Genomic DNA, 19,292 nt, shown 5'->3' with positions numbered 1-19,292 from the left:
TATTAGTCTTTTAGAACTTAAAGAATTTTTACTAATAACTCACTTAACCTTGTTAGCATCCAAGATAGCCAATGCCTAGAGAAAAGATAAAGAATAATGAAAGTAGTGGCAACTATGTGTTAAGCATTTACAATGGCCTAGATACTTTCCTAGAAGGCTACTTACATAATGCATTTATTATTCACAGTAACCCAGCAAGATAGGTAATATGGTTTCCATTTTCCAGGTGAGAAAACTGAGCTCTGAGAAGTTAGGTAAATTATCCATTTTCTATAACTAGAAAGTTGTAGAACTTAGTTTTAGACTGGTACTTTCCTACTATTTTGCCTTTGGAAACTCAAGAATTATTAACTTTTCAGAGATAGAATTGCCTATAGAAGAGGGAATTTTGGTCTAATTAATACTTAGCATTTTCTTATAGTTATTCGAGTTTTCTTGGGCCTGTTACTTGATCTTAGTCTTAATTTTTTCATCTCCTAACTGGGTTGTAATATCTCATATTTACCTCGCTGGGTTGTCATGTTCACATGAGATGCCGTGAAAAAGTTCATGAATTGTAAAGTATCGTACTATATGGAGTGATGTAGGTGGTTTTGTATATAAATACATATGCAAACATTTGTATAAAAGCCACAACAGCAAAATTCAGAATTGTTTTTGGATGCTTCCCTTTTGATGCTACTTTAAGAATTAATTTTTCTAAACTGTCAGTTTAGATGAAGGTATATCAACAAGTTATTCCTCTACCACTTTCCCCACAAATATATACATACAGCAAATGTGGAATTTAAACAATCTAATGAATTTTTAAATAGTCATAAGCCAAAACAAAATTTAAATGTGAATTCAAAACCAAAAGCAATAAACAACTGGCTTGGATGGGTCTATAACCAAAATAGACTAGCAATATAATCTACAAACAGGAAAAACTGAATCATTCTAATTCCTCGTTGGTCCATGTAAATGCCTCTCACAGGTTTTAGCAGCCATGGGTTTAGTATAGGACTAGGGCTATCACTGGATCTGTGTTCAGTAGTCAATCAGAAGTATTCTGCCAACAATCTCATCAACACTGGCAGAGTGAGGGTTAAGATTTAAGTCCATCTTGTACACAAACACAATTGTCTCCTTGGTTTATATGATAGGATGAAAAGTTTCAGATGTGACCTATACCAGAAAATTCAAAACCATGTACAGCCACAGTTTTTAGTTATCTTTAACTGCATCAAAGGGACTAAGGAATTTGATTTCCAAGTAGGCAGCTCAATGGGACTGTTTAGAATACAGTCACTACTTTGAAATTAAGCATGGAAATTGGCATTCTCTTTAGAAGATGGCCCTTAGTTTCATGAGTTCTTCATAAAGTGTTTAATTTCTCTTATTCAATAATGTTTAAACTTTTACTTATAAGCCTCCGAAAAACTTTGAACTTAAAATGTATGTCATTTTCAGACAGATTGTGCTGTTTTGCCTAAGTTTTCTGAGGACTAGTCTTTCCTGGGACAAATGTAAATGTTCTAGTCTGCTGTGGTTTTATGTCTCACATAGTAATCCATGTTTTGTTTTAATTTTTTGTCTGTTTCCTTTTTTATCACCTAATTGGGTAAAGGAAAGATCTTTAATATTGAAATAAACAAAGAGTGTACAAACTTATGGTATTTACTAATTCAGCAGCCTTAGATCTGAAAGCAGATTTGACACAATTAAATCTGACCTTTTTTTAGTGTTATAAATATAGGTTGAATAGTGGTAGTAGTACATTGGATGAAATCTTACTGCATGTATTTATTTTAATTAAAGTAGACAAGAATGTAGATGTCTTTCTGACTAGTAAGATTCATTATCTTTTTAATCCACATCTGTTCTTCCTGAGTTTTCATGAATGATGTCATCATCTGCCTAACTATGAATCCTGAGCCACTTGGGAATTCTTTCCTGAAGTCCACTTCCAATTAATTCTACTTTGTTAACACCCCTTCAAACTATTCCATTTTTGTTTTCAGTGAGTCTTACCTGGTTTGGGACTCAACATTTTCAAGTGGATTACTCTGCCCTAAGGTTCTTGGTACTTGTAGATTTAATGGAAAGCTTAAGTTATTATTCAATAGCACTGAAAATTTTTACAAATAATGATGCTTTTTGAGGTCTGAGTTTGAATAGTAATCCCCCTGTGTGCTATGTTGAACTTGGCTAAAAAGCCCTGGGACTATGGAATTAATTTACTGTGAAGATATTAAACTTACATTTTTATAGGAAAAAACTCTTGTTCTCAATTTCTCATCCAAAAAGAGGGGATAATAGTGTTTTTCATGGGATTATCGAGAGGAATACAATTAAAATTTTAATATTTTGTTCACTATTGAACTCAATAAGTGTTGAATAAAGATTTTCTAGTTATTATTCATAGGGTAAACTCCTTACCATGGCAAACAAGACTCTGATCTCATCACTGCCAATGGCCCTGACTCCTTTTCAGGACTCTCCATCCTGTGTTATTTATAGAACCTCCTCTTGTTCCCCACATGGCCGTTCTCTCTCAAAGCTTCTGTGTTTGTGATTTCCAATTCCACAAGTATACCTCTCCCTGCCTCCACCCCTTACTGCTTGTTGTCTGAGTTTATATAGCCTCCTTGATATGTGTGTATTATAACATTTCATGCCTTACTACAATTATCTCATTACTTGTCATTTCCCCTCACCAGTCTTCAAGATAATTGAGTGTAGAATTGATGTCTTAAATTTTGTATTCCTGTTCCTGGTCATATAAGGATATAATTGAGTGGTTACTAATTTTTTTTAATTGGATGGGTTCATGAATGGATGGATAGACAGATGGACAAAATAAATGGAAGAAATGGAATGATAGGAAAGGAAGAAGAAATGATGAGCTATATAATGAGAGTAATGATTAAGATAACAAAGGGTTCTAGAACCCAGATTTATACCCTAGCTCTCTAGTTTTCTTTTGTGACCTTAAATAAGTTAATTTTTTGCTGTGTTTTTCTCTCTGTACATATAAAATGGGACTAATATTAGTGTTCTGAAGAAGATGAGCAAGTAAATATTTATGTAAAGCACTTACATCAGTGCATGATGCACAGTGAGCTCTACTTCTGATTAGTAAGAGGCAGAGTGCATTTTATTTTGTATAACAATTAACAGCTGCTGCTGTTAATGTTTTCATCCTTTTCCTGATCATTCAGAATCAGTAAACACCTCTACCATCAAGTATAGTGTTATCTTAATGCATTTAAATTGGCTGCAAACTTTGAATTTTAAGACATTGTTTAGATCTTAAAGGTGTTTAATTTGCTCTGTCTTCTCTCTTTTTATAGGGCTCTATGGAGCAAGTCAGTTCTCATTTCTTGGAGCAGACACTAGACAAGAAGCTGATGTCAGACCTAAGGGTAACTTGAATTCTTTGTTGTTTAAACTCTGCTTCTGTTACCAAAATCAATGTATGCCGAGTTGTGTTGATTTACCATGCATTTGTTAAATTAATGTACAGTGACTAAATTACATTTTAACTTAAAGTCTTAATAACTTGGACCAAATTGCAAGATTTCATTAAACTTTATTATAATGAAATAATTTGCTTAGGTTGTGTTTTACAAAGAAGAGGCAAGATTAATTTTCTCTTTATTAGATCTACAAAGGTTTGATCTTAATTTTGTGAGCTAATGAGGACTATCTTATAAGAGACTACTTTTCAACATCAGTTCCAATGGAAGAGAGAGTATTTCTTTGAACTGTAGCAAAGGGCCTCCTGTGGAACTCCTTAAGCTTTGCCTGTGATAGTTCTTTGACATAATTGTCAGGATCAACTACAATATAAGTTTGAGAACATCATAGGTACATTTATTGTCAATATGCCAATTTTTGAATTGTAAAAATTATAATAAAAGTTTAGAATTTTGAGGAGCCCTCCTATCTGCCTGTGACAATGCAGGCACTATTCTCACAAACCTTTCGTTTCTCAGAGTAGCAGCAGCAGCTCTCTGCCTGCCTCTGTCTATGCAGGTGTCTCTCTTTTCCTTTCTCCTTTTCCTAATAAACCTGGCCTTTTAAAATGCAGGGGGAAAAAAAGTTCAGAATTTTGGATAAATAGAAAAAGTAGAGAATTCATCTAGCCCCATACAACTTACATAACAGTTTTGTCATTCTGGTTTCTTTCTCCCGAGCCTTTCTTATTATGTGAGTTTTAAAAGTTGAGTCATTGCATATAGATAATTTTATAGTTTGCTTTACATTTGCCCATTAACTATGCTTTCTTCTCATACTGCAGCTTCATACTAAACATTTTTAATGATGACATGGCCTAGTAGATATGCCATATTTTATAGCCTTTTATTATATATTTAGATTCTCACACTTGTCCATGACTTTTAAGTCTAAAGTGTATCATCATCTTTGTGCATATTAGATCTTTTCTTTGGAACTAGTCTATCAGGTAAATTCTTTGGAATGGTTGAGAAGTTTATGTGCTTCTTGAAATGTTGCCACAGGGTTACTCTGACAGGCATTGCTATCATTTAAGAGTGGTGATTGTTCTTTGTGTGAACTGGGTGGAAGTATACATGTTCATGATGAATGGTGAGCGCTGGGTAATGCAAGTGTTTCTAAGAGGTAACAAGGTACAGACTTTATTATTGGATCTGATTCACATCATCATAGGCTAAGTTGCTATATTATATTTCATCAGTGTCTTTGAGATGCTCAAACAAGAGGTTATAGTGTCACTTCAAAAAGATATGAGGCTGATGTATACAGCAGAATGATGGTTCTTTGATTTTTTTGATGAGAACCTAAACTGTCATGTAGACTCTATATTTATTTTAGCCAACCAACAATGAACTGAGGTCATCTGTTACTTGGTGAGCACTGTACTGAGAAATAGAAACTTCTACTGGAATTGAACAAAATTATTTTCTAGAACCAACCCAGGATGGTGTTTGGAGGGGTCACTGACATTATTTTACCTCTTTGGGTCTTCTTTTCCTGTGCTGCCATGGCAAACACAACAACTTATCTGATCAACAGGCTTTTGCTCCCTTCATCCTCTTTAAAAAGGTTACTCACATAGTCCTATGACTCTTCTTTAAGTTTAATTTGCATGTCTCTGACCTACTGAGCATTTCTAAAAAAACTTTTAACTACCAGAGAACAGTTTTATTTCTTACGTTTACTAGTTCTTGGGTGCACCTTACTGTTCCTTCATGAACTTCTTGCATGTGGTAATTGTTGTCTTCTACAGAGAAAACGCACTGCACATGAGCGTGCAAAGGAACTTTACAGTTCAGGGGAGTTTTCCAGTGGTAGGAAGTGGGGAGATGATGCTCCCAAGGAAGAAGTAGATACCGGAGCTGTGAACTTGATCGAGTCAGGAGCTTGTGGAGCCTTTGTTCATGGATTGGAAGATGAAATGTATGGTAAGTATGACTGCATAAGTGTAAGCGTAACCATCTAAGTGAATGACTGCTTTGTGTCAGGCATTGCACTGTGTGATCTGCGCTCATTATCTCATTTGATGCTTACAATCATTCTGTAACTACCTACTATTGTTTTAGTTGTATAAACAGGAGACACTGAGGCTCAGCTATTAAGAGATAGTGAACTAAAGCATGAATTTTGGGTTTAGTGAATCTGGGCTCAAATTCTACTATTTTTGTAAAGAAAAGTTAATAGTAAATACTTTTGAATTGTGATAATTAATTGAGCTATGTATAGATAAAATGCTAAACACCTAATAAATTGGTACTAAAAGTTGATTTTATTGATAATGGTAATAACTTGTTATTAGTCACCCAATTTATAAGAGTCAGAAGCAAGACTGAAACCTGGGTATCTCTAACATCAAAGCTGTTGTGTAACTAGTAAAAACTTTTATTGTCACAGGAATAGAATTATATCAGTGAGGTCTTTTTAATTCTTTTAAAGATTTTCTACATTTCTCTGGTTTGCATGGTTTCTGTTTACAACTCTTGTCATTTCTGTTTTTTCTTCTATATATCTGTGTCTTTTTTCCCCCTTCTAGCTGATTTTCCCTTTATCAGTGATTTTAATTGATATAATTATATGTCTTGGTGTCATTATGTTCATGTTTCTTAATGATCTTTTTGGATCTGTGAGTTTATAGATTTTATCAAATTTGGAAAAACTTTGGTCATTATTTCTTTAAATATTTTTCTACTTCCATTTTCCTTTGATTACTCCAGTTACATGTATATTAGACTTTCTAAGGCCGTACTGCAGTATTGATGCTTTATTGATTCTCTCCAGTCTTCTTTTCTCCTTGTTTCACATTTTGGGTAATTCTATTGCTTTGTCTTCAAATTCACTAAATTTTTCTTCTGCTATTTCTAATCCTTATTAATCCCACCTAGTGTATTCTTCATCTCATGTTGTAGTTTTCATTCCAAAAAATTTGATTAGAATTTGTGTCTACCTAAAATCTTCCACTCCTATACTTAGCATACTTATTAATTTTTTTCTCTTCCTCTATCACGGAGCATGCATTTATAATAATTATTTTAGTATACTTGTTTAGAGGTCTCCTTTGTGCAATTTCTGAACGATTGATTTTTCTCTTCATTATGGATTATATTTTCTTGCTTCTGTGTATTCTTAGTTACTTTCTATTGGCTGTCAGGCATTGTAGTTTTTTACTTTATCAGTTACTGAGCATTGTCGTATTCCTATTAAAACAAATATTGGGCTTTATGCTAGGAAGTGGTTAGTTTAGGACATACATTTGCAAATTTTGGGGGCAGAATCTCAACTTTAGTCTAGGGCTTATTATTATTATTTTTTTTCATTATTGAAACAGACTCCACTGAAATATACTGCTGAGGGGAGCAGCAAGTAAGACAGGAGAGGTCTGCTGCACCATGTGGATCAATTCCCTGGCCAGGGATCAAACTTGTGTTGCAGTGACTGTGGATAGCTTTATAGAACTGAGGCTTAAACCCTTGTGCCACCAATAAAGGTCCTTTTCTTCCGCTCCCTGTGCTTTTTCTTGTTCATAGATGTGAGAGACAGCCCTGTTCTTCCATCTTTGTAGTCTTAGTACTAAGCACAATGCTAGTAATGGCAAAATCAGAATCTGATTACATGTATTAAGATACCAGGCCCTCCCTGGTGGCGCAGCGGGTTAAAGCACAGCATTGAAAAGCCAAAGCCACTTCCAGATGAGTTCGATTCCCGCCTGTCCCAGAGGTGACCACATGGCGCGGCAGACCTCTCCTGACCCTCCCACTGCTCCCCTCAGCAGTGTACTTTATTGATCTGCCCAGAGTGCTCCCCACTCTGTCTCTGGTGAAGCTTCTCACTGCCCTTGAGCCTCTGGTCTGTACCCCAGTTCTGTATGCACAAATAAATAAATCTTTAAAAAAAAAAAAAAAGATACCAGAGGGTCGGTTTCCCTTTTTTTTTCATGTTCTAGCATACCCAATTCCTTTTCCTTGCTCTGAATCCTTAAGGAGACTAACAAATTTTCAGCATTCCAGCATGTCCAGAAGAAATTGTACCTAGGCTGTATATTAAAATTATCAGGTTTTCTTTGCTTTTTCTTAGAATGATATTAGCTCAGGTCATACTGATTATTTCATGCCTACCAGAAGTTCATCTGTGAATCCCTTGATAGACTTGTAAGAGTTACACATGAGTCAATGACGTGTAATGGAGAAAGCTCTAGGAAGAGCCAGTTAGCTAACTCACTTGGGTCTACCTGCTTTGTAATTACTAGGAATTTCATATTTAAATTACATTTGGTGAAATAGAGAAAATCCTTTTCCTTCTGATGAAAAGGAGTAATTTATAACTGCCAAAAAAAATCTGAGTCATTTGTCTGAATCTCTCTTTAATGTAGAGACTCTGCTATTAAACTGTCTATAAAACCTTTCTTTTACAAAAAAACAAATTATATTCTTGGAGTTTTAACATAACTTGAGTGCTTTTTTTCTTTGAAACTGTACATTTTGTTTCAGACAATGTGGGAATCACTGGAACAAAATGTGCGGGTATGAAAGTCTTTGAACACTGCCTGTAAAGTTATAGGCATCTTTGTATCCCAGCACTTAGCGCTAGGCCTGGCCCATAGTGTATGTTCAGGAAACATTAGTGAATGAACAAAGGAAATGAGTGTTAGTACATGAACTCCCGACATCAGTGACGATATTGTTACATCTTCTGAGCATGAAGAGAGACAGAAAACCTAGCTGTTCCCAAGGTTTTAAAAGGCTGATACCTCTGCCATAGCTACTTTTTACTGAGCTTTTAACATATGCCAGACATATGTGCTTTACCTACATTATTTCATTTCCTCATCCTAACAAATCTGTAAAGAAATCAGGATTATCTTGATTGAACAGGTGAGAAAATTGAGGTGTTAGGAAGTTAAGTCACTTATTCAATATCACCTTTCAAGTTTGTGGAGGATTTATCCTCCTCAGTTCACTATGAGACCTCTCATTCCAGAGCATGTACCCTAATCCGCATCTAAAATTGGCCAACCTGGACACTTGTCTTATCTCTGCTCATTCACATTGAGGCAAGTTAATTTATTTTGGTGATTCTTATTTCTAAATTGAAAATAATTTGACCAAATAATTTAACCTACTGTTTTAAATTAATAACCAATACTATTACTTAAAAGTTACTTAAAAGTTGAATTTTTAAAAAAAGTTTCCAGGGCCCTCCCTGGTGGCGCAGCGGGTTAAAGCACTGCACTGAGAATCTAAAGCCACTTCAGCATGAGTTCGATTCCCGCCTGCCCCGGAGGTGACCACATGGTGTGGCAGACCTCTCCTGACCCACCCGCTGCTCCCCTCAGCAGTGTACCTCCTCGATCTGCCTGTTCTGCTCCCCACTCTGTCTCTGGTGAAGCCTCTCACCTCCCCTGAGCCTCTGGCCTGTACCCCAGTTCTGGATGCACAAATACATAAATCTTAAAAAAAAAAAAAAGTTTCCAAATGTGCTTGGAATATTGGTATGAGAAAGACAACTTAGTTTTCAAGAAATTCAGCTATTGGAGTCAGATGTGTTGCTTGATTTCATGTTTGTGACATCAGGACTTAAACTTAAGTCCCTGAGATACCGAAGTCCTTGTGCTTAGGTCCTCATGCAGTGGTAGCTGAATCTGTGGGCATTGAGGTGTGCCAGAGAGAGTTTGTAGAGTGACAGGAGTAGAGAGTGAAAGACAAACTTGAGTGAGAAGGCATACGTCTGGGATTTTCCCCACTGCTCTCAACTTGACATGCAGTTTTATTTGTCCGATTTCTGTAGAGGTCCGCATTGCTGCTGTGGAGGCTCTGTGTATGCTCGCCCAGTCATCACCCGCTTTTGCTGAGAAGTGTCTTGATTTTTTGGTTGACATGTTTAATGATGAAATTGAGGAAGTACGCCTGCAATCCATACATACCATGAGAAAAATCTCTAACAATATTACCCTTCGAGAGGATCAGCTTGACACTGTCTTGGCTGTGTTAGAGGTGAGTGTATAATTTGTTACACATTTCTCTATTAAATACCTACTAAGCACCATGAAATAAATGAAACTTTTAAAAAGCCAGGCCTGTGGTAGGAATTGATGACACAGTAATGTAACGCTGCACTGTTCTGCATTCTTACTCCCAACTTGGAAGAGATTGACAGCTGAATAGGATATGCAAATAAAACTTCATATTCCCGTGATCAGGGAAGCACCCGATGCCCTGGGAATATGGAGAGATTAACCTGAATTATCTGAAGTAAGATTGGGGATATGGGGAAAAAAGACTGAGGCACTAGACATTTGAAGGAGAAGCAGGACATTTTTTTTTTTTAAGATTTATTTATTCATGCATACAGAACTGGGGTATAGGCCAGAGGCTTAGGGAGCGGTGAGAGGATTCACAGAGACAGAGTGGGGAGCAGAACAGGCAGATCGACGAAGTACACTGCTGAGGGGAGCAGCAGGTGGGGTCAGGAGAGTTCTGCTGCACCATGAGGGTCACCTTCAGGGCCAGGGACCAAACTCCTGCTGAAGTGGCTTTAGCTTCTTACTGCTGTGCTTCAACCCACTGTGTCACCAGGGAGGGCCCAAAGCAGGACTTTTTAAAGATCCCCCTCCCCCTTTTTTTTTAAGGAAGGTAGGTATTGGTAGTGATGATAGAATGGAAGGGTACTGAACAGAAAACAATTTCTAAGGAAGCAGTGGTGAGAGTGAGTGTGGTATTTTCAATTAATTGTATAATTGCAATTAATTGTAATATTAGCATGGAGCTATAGAGATGGAGGGAGGGAGGGAAATGGCTGCAGGTGAGGTAGGGGTTACATAGTAAAGAATTCTTTTCAGCCTTTGATTTGCTTTAATTCTTCTAGTGAATCTTAGTTCAATTCACTCAACTCTGGAGCTTTACAAGAAAGAAGGTCATACAGCTAATAAGTGGTTGTTGTAGAATAGGAACACAATTTAGCTCCCAGGCTGTACAACTCTATGTGGTTCTTGAATTAGTTTTCTAAACTGTCTGGATTGTGGTTGGGAGTACTAAAGCTTTTCAAAAAAATCTCTTAAGTGAGATTTGGCCTCTGGCGTGCCCCCCCATATATTGTAAAAGGGTTAATAATTTGTTACCTGGTCATTAACACTTGTTAACAGATTCCTACTACATACTACAGAAAACAGATAGGGTGCTTTGATTATGAAACTCCCCATCCTTCTCTCTGCTGCTGAGCACTTCTTTTAAGACTTTTCCCCCTAAATTGTAAATGTGTATAATTGTTCATATATTTTATACTAAGAAGCTAAGTTGCATTTTGTATGTTACTCCCCATGGGTGGCCTCTGTTACTTAGTACCTCCATTTCTTTTTAACTTTCTTTTCCATTTTCCCTCACCTTGAACTTTATACTGTAGTCACATCCCTACGCTTCATGATTTTTCCTCTTTACTGCTTTCCCTAACCCACACTGGTACACTTTCTTGTATTCCAATAGCACCCTGTGCGTACACTGCTCTAGCATATGTTGGAGTGAGTTCTCATTATTTATGTTTTTATTCCATAAGTCTCTAAGCTTCTCAAGGAGACAGAATCATGGCATTTTTTCATTTTTTTTTTATTCCCAGGGCTTTGCAATGTCAGACATAAAGTAGATGTGCAGTAAATGTTTTCTAATTAGCTGAGCTATGTCCCGAGCTGTGTTTTGATGTACAGAATTATTAACAGGACCACGATAGGCTTATCTGTAAGTGCTTTTGTAATAAAACTCCTGCAGACTTTGCATAAATCTAAAATCCTTGACGTATAGTTTTGTTTGGGAAGTTTAGACTTCACTAAACTTATTGTTTCTGAACTTAAAACTGTTCACCTACCCTGCTGCTCATTGCTTCTTTTATTTACTGTGTCATTGTACTTTACTGCTTTGAGACTTAGCTAGCTAACCCTTCCTGCATTAACTTGCCTTTGTTGTTGTTGTTATGGTGATCTGAATTCAGCAAGCACTATCTATAAATAAATAAGTGATAGTGTTAAAAGCAGACAGGTAAACAAAGGAACTGACAAAACTAACTAAAACAAACCCTAGAAATATGACTGCATAATTTAGGCTACTAGATGTGGAAGGTAGGAGCAGGAGTAAAGGAGGGAAGAAAGCCAGTGGTATATGGTGAGGCATTTTGGGTACTCTGGTAGTCAGTGTGGTATGGTGAACCAGACCCCTGAATTATATACAGTGCTATAAACCAGTGTTTTCTTGGTCAAAAAAAAAAGAGAGAAAGAGAAACAGATTCCTTGCTGTTGTGGAAACTAGAGTAAGAAGAGAGGTAAACAAAATGATTTCAGATACTGGTAAATCCTGTGTAGGAAATGGGCAGTGATGGAGGAAATTGGGAATTTCGCAGTAAATGCCTTCGTTCTGAATAGACAGTGAGTCTGTTCAGTGAGTGAGCCTTGAATGATGGGAAGCTGTCAGCCATGCGAAGGTTGGAGGAAAAGTCTCCAGTGGGGCCAGCAGCTGTGGAAAGGCCCTGAGGCACAGGTGGCCTATGTTGTACTTACAGACAGAATAAACCAGTGTGGACAGAAAGGAGGAAAGTGGTGTGAGAAGAGGTCTGCGGCTCTACCAGGCTCTCGGTAGAGTGCCTGGTAGGCCATCGCTGGTTGCTTGGGATTTTTTTCTGAGTATTTGGGTAACTAGTAGAAGATTTTATACAGAAGACAACATTTTACTCCTTTTTGAACAACTTATTCATATACCAAACATATGAACCCCTTGCTGCAGCCCCACATTTTATAACTTGTTTCAGCTTTATCTATTATTTTGTAAGTTTTTCCCAATACGTCAAGTATAATTGCCTCCTACAAGTGGTGCAATTTGTTCAGATGGGAAGTATTTTATCTGTGGTTAAGTTTGCAGCATGTAGAGCCAGACACATCTAAAGCAACTTGTCCTTCCTTCCTTCCTTTTTCCTTTTTTTCTTTTTAAATTTAATATGTTTTGAGTACCTATTATGCACCAAGTGCAATGTTAAAGGGGTACAGTGGTGAGCAAAAACCATGGGCCTCAGGTTAGGTAGATTTCTGGGGTACTGGCAAGTAGTCTGATGTTCTGCTTTGAATATCAATTACATAAGTTTGTTCAATTTGTGAAAATTTATCGAGCAAAATAGTATTTGTATACTTTCAGCATATCTATTTCAGTAAAAAGCCTATTTAAGAGAGCCCTCCCTAGTGGCACAAGGGGTTAAAGCTCAGCACTACGAAACTGTCCAAAGCCTCTGCAGCACCAATTCGATCCCCGGCCAGGGAGGTGACCCACATGGCATGGCAGACCTCTCCTGGCCAACCTGCTGCTCCTTTCAGCAGTGTATTTCAGTTAATCTGCTGCCTGTTCTGTTCCCTACTCTGTTTCTGGTAAATCCTACAGCTCTGGGCCTGTACTCCAGTTCTTGTATGCATAAATAAACCTTAAAAAAAAAACCCTGTTGGCCCTCCCTGGTGGCGCAGCCGATTAAAGCACTGCACTGGGAAGCTAAAGCCACTTCCGCATGAGTTCGATCCCCGCCTGCCCCGGAGGTGACCACATGGTGTGCAGACCTCTCCTGACCCGCCCGCTGCTCCCCTCAGCAGTGTGCTTCGTCGATCTGCCTGTTCTGCTCCCCGTTCTGTCTCTGGTGAATCCTATCACCCTCCGCATCTCTGGCCTGTACCCCAGTTCTGTATGAATATTAAAAAAAAAAAAAGCCTACTTAAGAAGAACAAAACCAGGGTCTCCCTGGTGGCCTTGGGGTTAAGTCTCAGCACTATCACCACTTCAGCCTGAGCCCCACCCCCAGCCAGGTTGCTGACCCACATGGCACAGCAGACCTCTCCTATTTTGCCTGCTGCTTCCTTCAGCAGTGTGTTTTAGTCAATCAGTAGAAACTTTGGTGGGGAAAACATTGCACAAAGGGATCAAAAGCAGACTGGCTCTAACAAAGAGCTGGGGTTGGTATAAGATTAGAATGAAGGTTGAGAGGTGGGGAGGGAATGCTGGGAGCACATCTCACACAGAGCCCTAACAGTTTTATTAAGGAAGAGTACCTGGGGCCTCCCTATCTCAGCGCTTAAAACTATAGGCAGCCACTGCAGTAGGAGTTTGATCCCCAGCCAGGGAGCTGATCCACATAGTGCAGCAGACTTCTCCTGTCTCACCCGCTGCTCCCCTCAGCAGTGTATTTCTGTGAATCTGCCTCTTCTGTTCCCCACTCTGTCTCTGGTACGTACTCTCAACCCCTGCACCTCTAGCCTACACCTCAGCTCTTGTATGCATCAATAACTAAATCCTTTTAAAAAATAATAAGAGCACCTGAAAGCTATTAAAGGGTTTTAGCACAATCCTATTAAAGGACAAATTAGGCAAATTACTAGTACAAATTAGACAAATTATTTAGGATGTTCACATCTATAGAGGAGGCGAGTTCTATATGTTTATATGCTATATGTTTAATGAGAAAATTCATTTGTGCTCAGTGTGTTGCTTGGCTAAAAGAAAGCATTCATATAGCAGCGTTTTTGTAATATCAAATTAACTAAATGGAAGAAGTCATTCAAGAAACATTTATTAATCTTTGCTGAGCCAGGTTCTATAGGATTATCTTAAGATTCTGAGGTTTTGAGGATGTCAAAGAGGCACTTCTCAATATACTCAATTTTTGCCTTTTGAGCTGCTCACAATTTTATGGGAAAGGCAGCAGTATAAATTTGAGTAATTGCAATAACACAAGATGGTATCAAACATAAAGTAAGGAATGGCATTCCAGCCAGAGGGAATTGTGTGGCCACAGGTAAAGGCTGGAAGGCTGACTTGAGACAGCCTGGATGGGAACCTTGAGTTCCCATGACTACAAAGGGCAGGGGTTGAAATTTATTTTGAAGAACCTTGTATGCCCTACTGTGGTGCCTGAGTTTAATCCTTGAGGAGGTGGGAAGCCACACAGGTACCTGAACAGGGGAATGACATGTCAAGTAAGCTGTGTTTATTTAGAAGTTGGGGCCACTTACTGTGGAGACTGAAAAAATGAGAAAACTGCAGGATGAAAGAGGGTACCTAGAGGATAAAAAAAATGAATCCGCTGATTCTTAGAATTTGCTGTGTGGATGTCACTGTGTCCTATAAAGTGCTTAATTTTTCTGTAAAGTTAAACTTTAGGTCAAGATAGTTGTGATCTTGGATTGGACATTAAGGTTGCTTATATTTGACACAAATTTAACTAAAGAAATAACTAGATAAATTATAAAACCCTTCAAAAGGACATTTGTAACAAATTATAATGGTAGTACAACAGTGAGGATGTACTTAATGCCATAGAACTGTGTACTTAAAAAGTATAATTCCATGGCACACGGGTGATTTGGTGATAGGAAGCCTACAGGGACTACAACTGAGATGGAAAAAGGCACAAAATGATGTAAAAATAAACTATTATATTATTTGAAAAAATGCATAATCCCACTCTGAAGTATTTACTGAAGAGAATTGAAAATTTATGTTTACAGATAAGCCTGTATGCAATGTTTATTGTGATTGTATTATAACCCCAAACTGGAAACAACACAAAATCCTTCATTTGGCAAATGGATAAACAAACTGTTACATCTCTACAATGAAACAAAAGTTTATTCAGTAATAAAAAGAAATGAACTGAATCACCTAATAATGTGGATGAATCTCAAATACATTCTGCTGAGTGAAAATACCGACCGAATAAGAAGCATATTCTATTAGTCCATTTTGGACTTTTTGGACATTTTGGAAAAAAGAGAACTATATTGCCAGAGGCTAGGGGTGAGGAGTAGACTATAAAGGGACACTTGGGAAGTGTTTGGTGATGGAAGGGTTCTGTATCTTTTGATTGTGATGATGGTTACATAACAATATGCATTTGTTAAACTCATAAGTAATACACTAAAAGGATGACTTTTACAGAATGTAAATTACCTATCAGTAAACTTAACTTAAAAAAATGCTTTGGAAACCCTATCTCCTACTAAAGGAACCAAAATTCCTGAGAAAAATGTCAGATAGCCAACATATCTGATGCAGGAAATGTCACAAGATGAGCTTGTATCATCTTGTCGAAAAGCAAATGTTATCAAAGACCTCTTGGGTTATATTTAAAAAGATCCAGGAGACAACTCAAATAGCCTCTCACTAGTCAAACATGGAGCACATCATAAAGGATTATGAATGCATATGTGTTTAGATTCATGATTTCCTAGTGATAGTTGAAAAACAAAACACTGCAATAGTCATCTTTGGAAGATGCTTAGTAACAATTCATTCTGAAAATTGATAAATACAAACTGATCTTCAGGATAACCACCCAGTTGATATGCAGAGATTTCTCTTTATAAATCCCCAGTTAATAAATAAAGAGGAATGATAGAATTAGAACTTCATTGCTTTATGACCTAAATGAATTGCTAGAGCTAGGCAGTGATCATCAATGGTTATTACTTCACAGAAAAAGACAGATAACATGTAAGTCTCTGAAGTACACACGCCATCTATGAAATGTCCTTATTAAACAAAATTATATCTGAATCTGACCCAGCCTGTAAATCTAACCACCACCATAGGATTATGAGAGAGAAATGGCAAGGGAAAGAAAGTGAGATGTGAAGGAATTTTACTTACTAAAAGATACTTATTTCCCAGGTGAAATTTGTGGATCTTAATTTTTTTTCTAGAAGATATTTATGGAAATATTTGCCAACAAAATTTTGTGGTTTCTCTGAATGTCTTCACAATAATAGTAATAAAAATAGTAGAACCCGGGAGGAGTGGATAAGGGTGTAGATGAAACAAGATTGCCTATGAGTGCACTAACTGTTGATACTAGGAACACGTGTTATCTCTACTTTTATATGTGTTTCAGATTGTCTATATTTAAATTTAAAAAAAAACAGATATTAAATAAAATCAGGGCTGATTTATCTATTTATTTTAACATTAAGAAGTTGTTGGTCACCTTTTTTAGTCATTTTCATGAGATCAAGCAGTAGGTGCTGTGGAAGGAGGAGGCTACTTCTCTGACATCTCTTTTTGTCTGATCTAGTGTCACTGGCTTCCTTGCTTTTTTCCAAGCATATTTCTACCTCAAGACTATTTCCTTTGCTTTTCCCTCTGTTTATCCTGTGTAAAATACCTCATCTGTTCTAGGAACTTTCATTTAACCGGCTTTGTTTTCTCTGTAGTACTTATCCCTGTCTATTGTGCATTTAGATTTTACTTTAGAATGAAGCTCCTGGGTACAGAGATTTTAATTATTCCATGTCCCTATGTACTGTGCATCTAATCATACTTGACGTTTAATAAATATTTGGCTGTTTAGTAAGTGTTCACTAAATATTGGATGTATAAATAAATAAACAAATGAATGAATGCTCCCAGTCTCAATTGAAATGTCACTTCTCTGTGATGTCTTTTTATCTATCAGCACTTCCCACCCCCAATTTGGAGGAACTCTTTACCCTATAGTCCTGTTGTATTTTATGCACTCCCATATGGCTATCAACAGTGACTGCTGCTATTGTTATTACCTTTTTTTTTTTTTTTTAGGATTCATCCAGAGATATTAGAGAGGCTCTTCATGAACTATTATGCTGCACTAATGTCTCAACCAAAGAAGGGATTCATCTTGCACTGGTGGAGCTGCTAAAAAATTTAAACAAGTACCCTACTGATAGGGACTCCATCTGGAAGTAAGGAATTTTTTGCTCATTTGCGCATCAAGTCCAATAATAATGTGAATGTATAGTGTTGACTTTATTTAATGGAGCATCATAGATTAAAGAAATAGCCCTCGATTAGTCTTCAGTTTCAAAACCTAACTCAACCAAACTCTCAGGATTCTTAAATTGAATATCATATTTTAGGTTATTTATTCCTTTGTTTATTCATCTACCTAGCAAATATTATTTGCCTATTGTTTACTCACTATATGCCAAGCCCTATGCTAAGTGTTGATACAGAGTAAAGTCCGTTTTCTCCTATATAGTACTAGTCACTCCATTGTCTGTTTTGCCTCATATACAGGATCATAACCATCAATAGAGATTTGAAGTAGGTCTGCCACTTGGTCTCCAGATGGAAAATCACAACCATTTTCCCTTTAACTTTACTGACTGGGCTAAGACGGTTAACACTATTTTCATGAATCACTGTTAGAAGAACTAATTGCATACATTTCAAATGTGCTCCACAAATTTAAATGAGCTTGTGTGATACAATCATATCAGCATAGTTTAATGATTTTCAAAAAAATTGTTGGTTACTAAAAATAGAAAAACTGTGGGTTAATTATGTACTTGGGAGATATTTTAAAAACTAAAGTAGAGTCTGGTCTTCTCCTCTTCCCACTATGGCATGTGCTTGTCTGCTGATATCTGTATACTCAAAAGGGACGTCATCTGGCAAAAATGTCACTTTGCCTGCTGTGTTCAAGGCTCCCACTTGACCTGATATTCTTAACTTTGTACATAGTAACTTGCCAAAAAAACAGACAGCCTTATGCTGTCAGTGGGCTAGAAGGTCATCAAACTAGTACTGAATCTTAGAGTACTGGGCAGAGCTACAGCCCAAATTCCCAGAGTGGGACTCAGCATCTGGCCAGCGAACTTTGGAAATGTGTGTCAAGGGGATTGCATTCTTGCACCAATCAAAACCTGGCACTATTGGCAACACAGAAGTGGTATGCCATTTGTTCTGCTCTGGCTGCCTCAGCTTTAATAGCACTGGCTGTGTCTAAAGGTTATCATATAGAGGAAGTTACTGAACTCCCACTGGTGGTTGAAGATAAAGTTGAAGGTTACTGGAAAACAAGGAAGCTGTTTTGCTTCTTAAGAAACTTAGGTCCTTGGGACCTCCCTAGTGGCCTAGGGGTTAAGCCTCAGTGCTATCACCACTGTAGCCTGAGTTTGATCCCCAGCCAGGAGCTAATCCACATGGCATAGCTGACCTCTCCTGTCACACACATTGCTCCCCTTGGCAATGTATTTCAATAAACCCCCCTGTTCTGCTCTCTGTCTCTGGCAGATCTTCTCACTACCTACACTTCTGGCCTATACCCTAGTTCTTCTATGCCACCCCCGCAAAAAAAAAGTGTCCTCAAAAGCTAATATGAAAAAAACAAAACAAAACAAAAACACAACCAACTTAGGACCTGAAATGATATCCAGAAGGTTTATGCCTCTCAGTGGACGAGAGCTGGCCAGGGCAAAATGGGAAACCGTCATCATATCCATCTCAGGGGACCCTGTGTCATCTATAATAAGGACAGTGGTATTATCAGGCCTTCAGAAACAGCCCTGGAATTACTTTGTTTAATGCAAGCAAACTGAATATTCTGAGACTTGCTCCTGGTAGCCATGTGGGGGCATGTATGCATTTGGGCTGAAAGTGTTTTCTGAAAGATGATCTGTATTGCACTTGATGGAAAGTTACCTCCCTCAAGAATAACCACACCTTTCCCATGCACAAAATCCTCAGTTCAGATCTTAGAAGCATTTTGAAAAGTCTAGAAATTCAAAGTGTCCTCCAATCACCACACAAGAAGATTCATCTCAGAGTCCTGAAGATGAATCACTGAAGAACCTGAGAATCTTGTTGACATTTTTTTCTGTATGCAAAGACCATGTGCCAGAATACCATTCTTCAGCATGCTCAGAATCACAAACTCTGGATGGATAGAATGATTGGGGCAGCAGCATAGACGCCAGATGAGATGAAAATGGGTTCCCAGGCAAGAAGCCTGTGGGGGGCAGGAAAGGAAAG

At 37.7% G+C, this 19,292-nt stretch overlaps 1 protein-coding gene across 1 annotated transcript in view; it reads left to right on the top strand.

Annotated features, from left to right (window-relative positions):
* INTS4 (integrator complex subunit 4) overlaps positions 1-19,292 on the top strand; it is a 118,847-nt gene that overhangs the window by 58,198 nt on the left and 41,357 nt on the right. Inside the window, exons 9-12 of the mRNA XM_004683237.2 lie at positions 3,336-3,407; positions 5,255-5,429; positions 9,283-9,488; positions 17,079-17,221. Of these exons, the coding sequence (XP_004683294.1) occupies positions 3,336-3,407; positions 5,255-5,429; positions 9,283-9,488; positions 17,079-17,221 (596 nt within the window). The remainder of the gene's footprint in view (positions 1-3,335; positions 3,408-5,254; positions 5,430-9,282; positions 9,489-17,078; positions 17,222-19,292) is intronic.

The sequence above is a fragment of the Condylura cristata genome, unplaced genomic scaffold (assembly GCF_000260355.1).
Source record: "Condylura cristata isolate star-nosed mole 26May11 unplaced genomic scaffold, ConCri1.0 scaffold00015, whole genome shotgun sequence".
NCBI lineage: Eukaryota > Metazoa > Chordata > Mammalia > Eulipotyphla > Talpidae > Condylura > Condylura cristata.
Note: the sequence above shows the minus strand (reverse complement) of the source record. Positions and strands in the feature narration are given on the sequence as shown.